The sequence below is a fragment of the Nelumbo nucifera genome, chromosome 4 (genome assembly GCF_055504915.1).
Source record: "Nelumbo nucifera cultivar China Antique chromosome 4, China Antique-T2T, whole genome shotgun sequence".
Classification (NCBI taxonomy): domain Eukaryota; kingdom Viridiplantae; phylum Streptophyta; class Magnoliopsida; order Proteales; family Nelumbonaceae; genus Nelumbo; species Nelumbo nucifera.
In genome coordinates this window covers 81,739,029-81,753,026 of record NC_142652.1, presented here as the reverse complement: position 1 = coordinate 81,753,026, position 13,998 = coordinate 81,739,029, and the positions used below count along the sequence as shown (strand labels likewise).

The 13,998-nt window shown below is 42.2% G+C and overlaps 1 protein-coding gene across 1 annotated transcript in view; it reads left to right on the top strand.

The window, feature by feature from the left end:
- The window catches only part of LOC104606179 (protein pleiotropic regulatory locus 1), a 49,092-nt gene extending 42,761 nt beyond the window's left edge, over window positions 1-6,331 (top strand). The window contains exons 12-17 of the mRNA XM_010271262.3: window positions 2,675-2,735; window positions 2,802-2,868; window positions 3,055-3,132; window positions 4,226-4,290; window positions 5,633-5,710; window positions 5,799-6,331. Of these exons, the coding sequence (XP_010269564.1) occupies window positions 2,675-2,735; window positions 2,802-2,868; window positions 3,055-3,132; window positions 4,226-4,290; window positions 5,633-5,710; window positions 5,799-5,971 (522 nt within the window). The 3' untranslated portion in view covers window positions 5,972-6,331. The remainder of the gene's footprint in view (window positions 1-2,674; window positions 2,736-2,801; window positions 2,869-3,054; window positions 3,133-4,225; window positions 4,291-5,632; window positions 5,711-5,798) is intronic.
- Window positions 6,332-13,998: the final 7,667 nt, after the last annotated feature.

The window sequence follows — 13,998 nt, the reverse complement described above, 5'->3', positions numbered from 1 at the left end:
AATCAATGCCCTGCATAAGAATGGCATGTGGGAATTGGTGGATCTTCCAAAAGGAAAAGAACTAGTAGGATGTAAGTGGATGTTCTTAGTGAAGCGTAGGGCAGATTGTATGGTGTAGAGGTACAAGGCAAAGTTAGTAGCCAGGGGTTGACAAAGGTGGCCAAAGTGAATTCCATTTGAGTTCTACTTCCATTGACAACTAACTAACTTGGATTGGGATCTTCATGAGTTTGACATAAAAAATGCTTTCTTAAATGGCAACTTAGGGGAAGGGGTTTACATGGTTTAGCCCTCTGTGGTTGTACAACAGATGGGGTTTAAGCAGTCAGACCGCACCTCTCTTTGTGAAGAGGGGCAAGGAAAATTTTCAATTTTGATGGTGTATGTTGATGACATGGTGATCACAGGTGATTGGATCTCATAAACACAGATTGAAGGAGTTTTTGGCTACTTAGTTTGAAGTGAAAGATTTGGGACCCTTGCATTATTTCCTTGGGATTGAAGTCTCCCAATTTTAAGAAGGGATCTTCATCCCCCAATGAAAATACATCTTAGATCTCTTGGATAGGGATGCAAACGGATCGGGATGGATTCGAATTAAGGTATATCCGAATCCGAATCCGATCCGATCCGATAGTACAAGCAGAAGATCCGATCGGATCTTACAAACACATATTCAAATTCGAATTCGTTAATAATGTCGGATATCTGAATATGATCCAGTCCAATTAATTTCTGAAAATTAAAAAAAAAAATAACAGTCTATATAAAGAAAAAACAAAATTTTCAACTAGTTTCATCATATATATACATGTGTTTTCATAAAAATAAATAAATAATATAAAAAATTACATAAATGCAATATAAACATATATGAATAAATAGACAATATATATGTCAGATCAGATCGGTTCTTTTTTGGATCAAATAAGGACTTATTCAAATTCGATTGGATCCTATTATCTGATCTGATCTGATCCGAAAATCCAACAGGAGTATATCTGAATCTGACAAAATAGGATTGGATTTCAGATCAGATCTGATCCATTTGCACCCCTAATGTTGGAGGACACTAGTAAGCTTGGATCAAAGCTTGCTGATACTCCCATCGATGCAGATAACAGGTTGGATGATTGTAGTGGTGATCCTATAAAAGATGTGAAGCAGTACCAGAGGCTTGTGGGAGATTTTTATACCTATCCATGACCAGACCAGATATTGCCTATGTTGTGGGTATACTTTAACCAATTTATGCATGCACCTAAGATTGCTTACTTGGTGGCTGCAGAGAGGGTTCTCAACGATCTTAAGGAGTATTCTAGAACCGGGCTGTTATTCAAGAAAAGTGATAACTTAAAGGTTGAAGTGTACACAAATGCTTACTAGGTTGGGTCGGTTGATGATAGGAGGTCCTCCAGTCAGTATTGTACTTTTATAGGAGGTAATTTAGTCACTTGGAGTAAGGAGAATGTAATAGCTAGATCCATTATGGAGGCCGAGTATAGGGCCATGTCTCATGGAATTGCAGAGATCTCGTGGATAAAGAATTGGGTGAACTAGGGTTTGACATTGATGGCCCTATGTCACTTTACTTTGACAATAATGTTGCCATTAACATTGCTGTCAATTCAGTGCTACATGACAGGATGGAGCACATAGAAGTGGATAAACACTTTATTAGAGAGAAGCTTAAATGTGGGGAAGTGTGTACTCCCTATGTGAGCTCCAACTTGCAGATGTGTTTACAAAAAGGCTTCATCACCTGCAGCAATAGTGATTTCTGTGACAAGTAGGGTGAGTGTTGCATTGATGTTTTATCCTTAGTTTTATGTTTTATTTGTTTTATTCTTGTTCTTATTTACTTTAGATGCAACAAGGGTATTTTGGTCTTTTCCCTCTTTTTAGTGTACAGCTCTTATTGTAAATAGAATAGCTGGCCTCGCCAGTCTATCTTTTTGGCTCCATTCGATCTTCTCCTGTTCTCCCTTCTCTTCTCTTGTAATTCTCTGATCTCTGATAGCAAGCATAATAGTTATGATAGTTAATCCAGAGGCTTACAAGTCTTCCTTTTCTTTAGTTAATGAATACTGAAGATTAGGGACAACCATCAAGATGTAAAAGGAGTTTATTAATAACTAGAGTAAGCATTATAGCTATCTGTTTCTAAGTCATATGTTCAATATTATAAATAATAGGCTAGGCAAGTCATTTTGGACTTTTCATATATGTGATGCCATGCATGTTTCTGATTTTTCTGAAGCAAAATTTGGATTTTATCCATTATTTGAGGTGAGTGACATTGAAATCTTGATACATGGGCTCAAAAAAGTTTGAGGAAAGTTTGAATTCTGTTGAAGCTTTGATTTATTTTGGGCTGAAATTCCAACTCAAAATTGAAAAAAAAAATTATGGCAGGCTACATTATGAAGGATAAGATCATAACAATGATGTCAAATACTTTAGATATTTCATATCAGAAGCAATCTCTAATTTCATATCAGAACCAATTTTTCTTTGTAAAAGCTAGGATAGTTTCTAGAACTGGCACCTTTGGTTATATGAATCTGTGGGGTGATGAATATTGAATATGCTAATTAGCACGTCATAGCACTTGATGAGAAAAGCGGAAATTTCAGATTTGTGATCAAACTTATTTTTCTAACTCTGTCTTCAGGATCCACAAGTTGTTACTGGATCTCATGACACAACTATCAAGTTCTGGGACCTTCGTTATGGTAACTGTTTACATTTGGTTTCATTCTGTTTTCTCAATCAATTGCTTACTTGCCCCCTTCTTATAGGAAAAACAATGCTGACACTCACACATCACAAGAAGTCTGTTCGAGCGATGGCACTTCATCCTAAAGAGTATGTACCTAAACATGTAATTTGTGCCTTATTGCATAAACAACTCTTATTGGTAAATGTTTTCTTTGAAAAAAAGAACTGTACTATTACTTCTGCTTGTTCCCCACGGACTGAACCCCCAAATCCCCCAAACCATCATCTTCTTTCTTTTACTTGCTTGTGAAAATGGTCTTCTTTGAATTTCAGGAATTGTTTTGCATCTGCATCAGCAGACAACATAAAGAAGTTTAACCTTCCAAAAGGAGAGTTTATGCACAATATGCTGTAAGTTATCCAAAAATTCCCCCATTTAAGGATACTCTTCCACTCCTTAATACTTAATGATACCAATTTTTTGGTTCTATAAAATATTTGGTAATGAGTTATTTTTAAACTGTCTAAAAGAAGTTCAAAAAATGGTGCCTTATAAGACCTGACCATGGATGAAAATGACCTTTTATTGGTACTGAAGACTGAGGACTTTGGTAGTAGATTACTACCCACTACAGGTGTCTCTTTGACGGAAACACAACCTCCCATAGAAGAGGAGGGAGAAAAGAGAAGTGAGAAAAAAAAATTGATCTTGCTTCTTTCATCAAATCAAGCCTTGTATAGTTGGCTGATTGTAACAACTTACGATTAGATTTGTGTGATGGCTGTGGGTAGAGGATAATGAACTTCTTCAGTTAGTTGGGCTCACGGGGCCTTATAGAATATACTTTTGTGATGGCTGGTTGAGCAGGTACTCCTGGGCCTTAGGTATCTGTGTGGCCTGGCCCATTACTCATATGGGCCCTATCAAACTTGAACAGAAGCACAATAATTTAATTTATACCGGCATCAACCCTGGATTATTTCTAGGATTGATTTGCGACCATTTCTTAAGAGAAAAGAGGACATATGGATAAAGGTACACTTAATGGACCTTCACAAGTGTGTAACAGCAAAAGAAATATAAGCCTATTTGGGAGGAGAAAATTGTGAAGTGTAATTCAGATTCATACATTGAATAGTATTTTAGAGGACCTATAGTGTCTAGTCCATTGAAGATACTATTTTTTTTTATAAGTATCCATTGAAGATGCTATTAATTGATTTCTAGTTTACTCTGAATCGAAGAGATCAGCATATTTGCTTTTTTGCTTCTTTTTTCTCCTTATTTTCCTGATATAAGGCACATTAAAACTATTGGCAAAAAAAGGCACATTGAAACCACACTCTACTCTGTTAAATTAATTGTTTGGCATCTCTTAATATCATAACCCTATGAATGAGATATATTTCTTTGGCATCTCTTAACATCATAACTCTATGAATGAGATATATTTCTTTGGCATCTCTTAACATCTCTGAAAACCACATTATATTTCTTTGGCAGCTCCCAACAGAAAACAATCATAAATGCAATGGCAGTCAATGAGGATGGTGTGATGGCAACAGCAGGTACATTGCATGTGTAGTGTCATTTTATCACCTAAACTTTTGTCCCGAGTGAATGTGAAAGATTCTGTCAATATTTTCTATGTGAGAATTATTTACTCTATTTCATCCAGTTTATGTAACAGCTCAAGAGTGTTGGGAAATTGAAGAAATAACGTCCAAGAAATGAGTGTGGCTGAGATGAGGATGTTGAGATAGATGACTAGCAAGGCTAGAGCAGATGGAACCAGGAATGAGTGCATTAGAGAGGATTTGGGAATAGCTCTGCTCCAATTGATAACAAGATGAGTGAGTTGGTTACCAATAGCTTTTCTCCATTGGTAACCAATGGCTGCGCCAGTGAGTGAGTTGGTGAAAGTAAAAGCCTCTAAAAGAGCAAGGGGAAGAGGAAAGAAAACGTGACTTAAGGTGGCAGAAAATGTTATGAAGACTCTCAATTTGTCAGAAAATGTTGCTCTTGATAGCACACTATGGTGGCACAGGATTCATGTTGCCAATGCCAAATAGTTAGGGTTAAGTCTACGAGTTGAGTTGTTTAACATCTCAAAATTAAAATAGATTGATAGTACTTGTTCAACAGACAAATATGCCATGTTTACCTGCATTTGGAGTACTCATGTTGAGCATGGAGGAAAGAATGTGTTTGGGGAGAAGAATTTGGCTGTTTAAATTCAACAACCTGGGCTGTCAACAGAGCTATCTTCACATGACACATTAATTCACATAGATTCCTTGTAACAGTATCAGTGCTGGATGTGTTTCTGAGTGATCTACGTGTCACACAGGGAGAGCCCAGCTGTCAGAACGTGGACAGCCAATTCTCTATTTTCTTTTGGGCAGGGGGGGGGGGGGGGGGTGTGTGGTGGTGGTGGGGGGGGGGGGGTGGAGGCGATGTGGTTATATTGTAAATAACACTTGGCAGATGCCTCGGACTTGAGGGTGGGCCTTGGTGCAGCGGTTGGGTTGTCCCATTGTGACCCGGGTTCAAATCTTCGAAAAATCCTCTGTATGTGCAGGGGTAAGGCTGCGTACATCTGTCCCTCCCCAAACCCTACTCTGATTAGAGGATCATAAAGTACCCAATCTGATCTTCTCTTTAATGATTTGCCTTCTCCTTTCCCACTATCCCGAATAGTTATAGGTTGAACTTCTATGGCAATCTGCGGTGGTCATTTTTAATCCCACAAGATCCTTCCATGTGTTGCCTTTGCACTAAGAATGTTATCTCCTCCCATTTATCCAATTTGACTTTAGGAGTCCTTACGGAATGATGGGAAGCAGAGCCTCTGTAAAGGTGATGCTAAAAATTATTCTTTCCTAATGAAAATATTTCTTTTTCTTGAAGGTGACAATGGGAGCTTGTGGTTCTGGGATTGGAAAAGTGGTTATAACTTCCAGCAAGCTCAAACTATTGTCCAACCCGGTAAGTGTCACATTTGATATGCACAGCTGTTGTAATTGATTCATTTTTTATGGAAGAGGATGGGTGCTGATGCAAATTTGTTTGACAGGATCATTGGATAGTGAAGCTGGGATCTATGCTCTCTCCTATGATATAACTGGGTCAAGGCTCGTTACTTGTGAAGCAGACAAGACCATTAAGATGTGGAAAGAAGATGAGAATGCCACCCCAGAAACTCATCCCGTCAACTTCAAGCCACCTAAAGATCTTCGGCGATTCTAATGGTCCATTTGCCTTAAAGGTTCTAATTTGTGATATACTTTACATTTGTAACATGGATTTGTTCCCTCCCTTTATGAATTACAGTTACAACGTGGGCGGCAGTTTGCATGTAAAAAATGCTGCATGAATATCTCATTATTCCATTGTAGCAAAATCCACCTGAATTGGGCAACCTGTTTTTCAGCAGATGAAGAGCGGCCTAAAATCCACTTGTTTTTCTACCTATCACAACCAATGTCAATGTGTATGTAACTTTGGTCTGTTTAGCGGTACTACATTTATTTCATTTTGTGATTTCATATTTTTTATGTTGATGGTATTATTACAAGATCTTTATCACTTAGATGCATGTTACTTTTATATATTGGTGCATCTGTGACAGGTCAATCTCTTACTAGAAATATGTCTTTACTCTAAAACTTTCCCTGAACGGTGCATAGGTCCTGCACTCTCAGTCAAAGCTTGATTTATCCTTGGTCATTGGCCATTTATTGGCCGAGGATGGTATGCAAATTGGTAGGCTTGTAATAGTCTCAATATCATTAAGCCTTAAAACCATTTCAAAGGAAACTGCTTTCAGACACTAGCTGTCTCTATTCTGTCAAGCTTGGGTCATAATGCCCCCTCGTGGGAATTCATTACCCACCCCACATATTGCACTACTGTATCCCTTGGCCTTAATTCTTTATGGGTGGAAGGTAATTCTTGTCTTGGTTTGCATCTGCTGTGCCTGCATTGAAGTCAGGGCACATCATAGCATTCAGTGTTTAATGTTAATAACAGCATTCTAATTGCCGACCATACCAACGCTGTGTTCTTCCACAGAATTGGAGTTTGGCGATCTATAACATCTGCACAGGCAGTTGCGAATATATACTGTTTTGCCCTAGTTAGGATTCAGGATCACCATTTGCAAAGCTTGGAAAAGTAAGTGTTATCTAAATCTTTGTTAGTGACTGTCAATTTCAGAAATGTTCAGATCGTTTATTACCACAAATCTTGCAGCCACTTGACCGAGCCTCCAAACGCATTTGCTAGAATTTGATGGTCTATTAGCGTAGGAGATGAAGATAAGGTTAGGTTTTCTCGAATCAATACCTTCCTCTGTTCATTCAAACAATTTGTGTGCTTTATTTTTGACCTCTCACTTTGTGAGGGGGTTAATATTTTAGAATGCCATTTTCTCAGTAATTAAATTGAAAAAAAAAATAGATATTCGTCAAACGGCCTAAAGTCCTATACCCATAAATAGAAAAGATGCTTCAAAGGCACTCCTTGTCTTAGTTAGCCATCTTGGGTCGTTACACCTAATGCATGTCTTTGGGTTTCAAGTCTATCAATCAATCGACATTTGCATCTAGTAATGAAATTTGTACCCTTTACATGATTCCTAGAGACAATGGGTTTTGGTCCAGTTAATGATTAAGACAAAACTGACGCTTGTTGATGATTCGCCACTGTTTGTCACCCTCCATTGTCATTTCATCAAACACGGCACCCCAACTGTCAGTAGGGTGTATCTTCAGCCAAGGGCCATTAATCAGATCACATCTCCCCACAAGGAGCCGCCCTACATCATATCCCCGCCGTGTATTGGGAACATCTTCCAATGATGATATTATCGGTTCTGATACAATCATCGAAATATGTTCTCAATACACGGCGAAAATATACTGTGGGACTTTGTGGGGCAGCCCCTTGTGGGGAGATGTGAACTCATTTAATCAGAACAATATGGTTGCCATGACCATGACACAAGATAAATTCAAATCAAAGACACTAGAGCCAAGATTCCAACTGGCTAATTAGTAAGGTCTCTGGCTGGTTGTAGTGGAGACTTGTATCCAACTCCAGGATTGGGAGGTTATGATTTTGGGGTTGTACCCCGTTGTGTAGTGTAGCCCCATGAAAAAAAAGGGTAAATTACAAAGACCCCCTTGTATTATGGGGTCAGTGGCAAAGTCCCCCCTGTACTTTTTTTTGCGACAAAGACCCCCCTGAATTTTAGCCATTAGACAAAGACCTCCCTTGGCCGTTAAGTCAGATGACAAAAAGCACTGAATTACCAATATACCCCACTAAACTTTTTCTATTTTCTATTTTTTTTTTTTTTGCTCTTTTCTCTTAAAACCTATTGTTTTCCTTCTTTTTGAGTTTCACTTCACATACCATGATTATGGCCTTGATCTTGACTAAAGCCGGATTCCTCCTTCCTCTGTTTTTTTTTCGCAAGAAAAGCACTAATAGGAAAAAAAAGAATTGAAAAAGAGGGAAAAAGTCCAGGCAGCTTCGGTAAGAAGGAAAATATCAAAGGCATAATCATGGTATGTGAAGTAAAACTCAAAAAGAAAGAAAACAATAGGTTAAATAGGTTTTAAGAAAAAAGGGCAAAAAAAAAAGAAAATAGAAAAAGTTTAATTGGGTATTTTGATAATTTAATGCTTTCCATCGTCTAACTTAACAGCTAAGGGGGTCTTTGTTTAACAGCTAAAGTTCAGGGGGACTCTATCACAAAAAAAGTACAGGGGGACTTCATCGCTGACCCCATAGTACAAGGGGGTCTTACCCGAGACAAAAAGGAATAATAGTTAAGGAAAAGGTAGGGAATCGCTGGTTTGAAGGAAAAGATAGGGAATCGCTACTGCCTCTTCAAACCAAACAAAGCTTTAGTTCTTACTGCAGTATATTAATAGGAATCTTCACCGTGCGAATCTGAACAAGTATGATGGATGACAGTTAGCAAACGTGAGGAATAGTTAAGGGGAAGGGGCACGTGTACGGTAGACAGTCAACTTCGCTTGAGAGTAAAACTTCCGGGGTCGAATGGGGCCCACTAGTTCGTTATGCGATTCGCTGTCTAAATTCTAATGTCCTTTCCATCACTGGGATGTAAATAAAATAACTAGTAAAGCAGAAACATTCTTTCCTTCATTCTTTTCTTTTTCATTAACATAAAAGGGTAATTTAGTGATTATTATTATTATTGAGTAGAGTCCTGGCCAAAAAAACAAGAAAAGGAAGAGAATGATTTTGAAGACTAGGGGGGTCCCACCACCATGTAGGTCCTACTGGTGACTGGCCCATTATCATGTTCTATCTGTTCTATCCCATCCCCCATCTGTTCTGCTAAGTGCTAACTGTAAATGGTCTGTTTTTTTCTTTTTTTTTTTTTTTCTCCTGCTGCTTCCTAGTTGCAACTGGTCATCAAAATCATTCCTTTGAGTCCACTCATCCTCCTCTTCCCTTTCAGCCCGATCCTTTGCTTGGTCAGTTCGCTATATCAATCAGAGGAATGATCTAAAATCTTTGGTTTCTGAAATGCTGTAGTTTGGTCAATGTGAATTAATTAAACGTAGGTCCCTTTCCTGAAATGATGTCAATCCACTGTCTACCGATTCAACTCTTTCTACTAAATTGGATGGTTGGAATTATATACACAAAAGGTTATTTTGATCTGAATTGACCACGGCCGGGTAGCCATGGTTCAACCTGCTTGACCATATCTCAGCCTTACAATCAGTGGGCTTTCCAAAATCCAAATTGTGTGTGGTGTTCAATCTTCATGGATTGAATCCCTTTATCTAGATGTTAGGAATTACGTACCCAATTAGTGTAAACTGTAAATGATATTCCCTCTTCACGATGGGTCTAGGTAGAGGACTGGTTTTGGGTTTGATCAAGGTTTAAAGTATCGATACATATTGACTCGTATCGGTTGATATATATCATTTCGAGAGCTCTCCGATATGTCCCTACATAGAATATATCGGGGTTCTGACCAGTTCAGGGGGTGGAGGAGCCTTAAACTGATCTCCTGAACTGGTTTTAAAAAAAAATAAAGAAAGTAAAAAAATAGTATTGATATAGCCCGATACTCCCCTACCAACGTATCAGGAATATCGATATTTTGAACCTTGGGTTCGACCCGTCTAAATCAAAATCAATTTAAACTAATTGGATGGACCAATAAGATATATTGAACTGAACCAGTCCAAACTTGATGGTCTAAAATATTTATTGGATTGGATTGGATATAGTCCATCCATAATAGATTTATATTGGATTGGGCTGGATTGAACCAATATCTAGTTCATTAAGAAGTGTTAATGGATCAGGTTTGAGTTGGAATTAATCTAAATTAAAACAAATTTTAACAGATAACACGGTCCGGACATTGAATTGGATTGATCTAAATGGTCCAAAATACTCATCAGATTGGATTGGATCACATCTAATATATTTGTAATGGATTCATATTGGACCAGATCTGCTTCAATTGACACCCCGTCTACGGTTCCTATCCTTATCTCATGCTAGCAATTGTATCTTTTGCCTAATTCAGGAAATGGTCTACGTTTAGTAGGTCCATCTCCACCTTTACAAAAATTGTATATGTTTCCCTACTTTTCCTTTCTTTTCCCAACCTTTTCCCTCCAAAGTTCAAACCAAACATATCCTTACACGATCCATACATATTGATAAGGTTCTGGTAACCTGTGCGGAGCCTATGAGAAACAACCTTCAAATGTGGATTCGATGCAAATGATCTGATTCTATTCGTGATTCAATTCGATTATAAATTTACAATGGATTCGAATATTCTGTTAAAGCTAAACGAATCGAATTGATTAATTGATTATGATGAAGGAAGATTTGGCCCGACTTCGCAATCACGCCACGTGGCGAAAAACAAATAGCTCGGCACTTAAAGCAGCGAACTCAGGGCACAAACATCAAAGGGAAGAAACCCGCAGTCCGAACTCCCCTCGAGGAGACCGAACTCCCTTCCAGGAGACCGAACTCCCTACGAGGAGCTCAAACTCTCCCTTAGGCCCCGAGCCACACAAAGCAGTGACCCGAACTGACCCGCCTCATAGCAGTTCGGGATACTCCCCTATCCGAACTCCCTAGGAGGAGCTCGGACTCTCCCTTAGGCCCCGAGCCACACAAAGCAGTGACTCGAACTGGCCCGCCTCATGGCAGTTCGGGACACTCCCCTATCCGAACTCAAGACTTTGCCTCGCACACCGCTCCAGCACTTCACCTCCAGAACGCCGAACTAGACAAACCACACCGTACTTGACACCGAAGGAGTCCGTATCCAGGGGCGGCGCACCTGACTGACTTAGGATCTGACGCTTGACAGCCGCACTTCAACGGCCACCTGCCACCGCGATCTCCAGTTACAGAGACGGCTCCGACAAAAAGAGCAGTGGCGGTTCTGCCCCAGCAGAGGTGATGACACCCGAACTGGCAGAAGCACGGAAGTAATCATACCCGGCCTGACATAAGCCTATGAGTGAGCGCGCGAGGTGGTTATAAAAGGCTCTCTATCCCCCAAGAACATGGTATGCAAACTTTGCGCTATCTGGTTTTATCTTGCCTTTGAAGGATTCTAACTTGAGCTTCGGAGCCTTTACACCGGGTTCCCCCCGGGGCTTCCTCATCTTCTCCATTTCAGGTTCCCTGCAATTCGGTTCAGAGGCAAGGCCGTTGACAGCTAAGACCGACCGGATTGTGCACCATCAATTGGCGCCGTATGTGGGAAATGCTTCAAAAAGCCTCCCTCCAAACTCTCATAACCTCTTTTCTTCAAAAAACCCAACACTCATGGCTTCTTCCAGCAACGCTGGACGGGGCACGGAGACAAACACCACCGGGGAACAACTTCAAGTCCCCGTGGTGTGCGTTGGACAGTTCACCATCCCCCTTTCGGTGGATGGGATCCCCAGCTTGAATGCGCCACAAGCAGTGGCGCCCGTAAACCCTCCTGCCATGAGCATCCCCTTTCCATCCCCTATTGAGACAACCTTTGCTGAACCAACTGCCATCCCCCTGGCAGCCAGCCAAAACCGGTTGGACGACCTGATGCAGTGCATGCGGGCAATGCAAGCCCAAATGCAGCAGTTCCAGCAACACCAGCTCCATCAGCACCAAGTACTGCACAACATCTCCCAGTATCACTATCAACAGCAGTTCCCCCAACTACCGTTGAACCAACCACTACTTCCACCTCGACACCATGCTCCGAGGCCGGTTAAGGCCTCCCCACAAGATGGACGCCCCCACTAGGGAAAGGCCTCCCAGCCCCAGAACCCCCCTAACAGCCAGACCTCGTCCCCAGGCCGAAGAGAGAGAAAAATCATCCCCGCCTCGCAGCTCGCAGGCGGGTCAGGAACCTCGCCCGCAAGGTCGGCACCTCGGCGCTCCAAGCCTGAGTTCCTGCTCACGGAAAACCGATTCGGCGCCCTAGCAGCAGACTACCAGCAATCCGGGCCCATCGAGCTCGGCAACACAGAGGCCAGCAGTGCCAGTACCAGGCCCACTCAACAACGAAGGCGCCAGCGAAGTCGCCGAACTGCCACCCGTGTCCTGTCAGAGCTCAGAGGCAAGGAAGAGACGAGCTCGGACAAGGTAGGAGCTACCCCGATTCTCTCAGTTCCTTCCCCCCTCGCATCCGAACTCCTGGCGGTCCCCTTGCCCAGAGATTTCAAGCTCCCACCTTTGGACAAGTATGATGGGTCCTTCGACCCCAACGACCACGTTGACGCTTTTCAATCCCAAATGCACCTCGCCAGGGCCAGTGAATCGTGCATGTGCATGGCCTTCACCACCACCTTCAGAGGGGTAGCCCGCACTTGGTACAGGAACCTGGCCCCCGGGTCGATAAAATGCTGGGCCCAGTTCGTGCAAGTCTTCACCGCACACTTTGTCACCAGCTAGCGGTGCCCCAAAACAGAGGAAAGCATCTTCGGAGTAGTCCAGAGGAAAGGAGAATCCATCCGGGGCTACATCAAGCGGTTCAATGAAGCATGCTTACAGATACCACGGTTAGACCACGCGGTGCGACTCGCGGCGGCCAAGAGAGGAGTAACGCACAAAGAGTTTAAATGGCACATGGTAGCTAACCAACCCGCGACCGTGGCCGAATTCCTCAAGCTCGCGGACAAGTTCATGAGAACAGAGGAAGAAATCAACCAACGAACCGAAAGCGGGAACGAGAAAAGAAAGAGGGAAGGCGAGCCCTCCAATCCAGTCGACAGGAAAAACCCGGCCCAAGAGCCGAAATCGAACCAGTCGTTCCGAGCTCCCCTAGCAGTTTGGACGGATTACACGTCGTTAAACACGAGGCGGATCGAGATCTTAATGATGATCAAGGACGCCCCATACGTAAAGTGGCCACCTCGCCTAAAGGGAAATCCGAACGAGAGAAATAAGAGTTTGTATTGTAGTTTCCATAGAGACCACGGTCATAGTACCGAATAGTGTAATAATCTCCGGGACGAGATAGAGGGACTCATCTGTCGCAGATACTTAAGAAATTTTGTACAGCATGACAATAATAACAATAAGGCAGGTCGGCAAGGGGAGCACGGAAAGGATGCCCCCGAATCTAGTAGCAGACCAGCCGAACCGTTGCAGCGACAGCCTTCGGAAGAGAGGTCAGTTCGGGGAACCATCTATGTAATTGTGGGAGGTTCGGTGGTAGAAAGGTGTACCTCGACAGCGGCCCGGACGTCAGTTCGCGAAGCGACCCTCAAGGAACGGAACCCCCCAAAAAGACCGAAGACTGAAGAACCGATCTTCTTCACGGAAGACGATGCGCGAGGGGTCCACTACCCCCACGATGATGCGCTTGTCATTAAACTGAGGATCAGCGACTTCGAGGTTAGACGCGTACTCGTAGATTCAGGCAACTCAGCGGACATCCTCTTCAAGTCAGCATTTGACCAGCTACAGTTACAGAGGAGCGAGTTGAAGCCCGCGAACACTCCTCTGGTGGGTTTCAGCGGAGAGGAAGTCAGGCCCCTCGGAAAAATAACAGTACCTGTGGAAGTCAGCACATGGCCTTGTACGGTCAAACTCAACCACGATTTCCTGGTGGTCGCAATCCCCTCCCCATACAATGCCATAATAGGGCAGCCAATCACGCATATCCTGTGGGCAGTGGTCTCCACCTACTATTTGGCCATGAAGTTCCCTACAGACTTCGGTGTGGGGGTAGCGCGGGGCGACCAGCTCAAGTC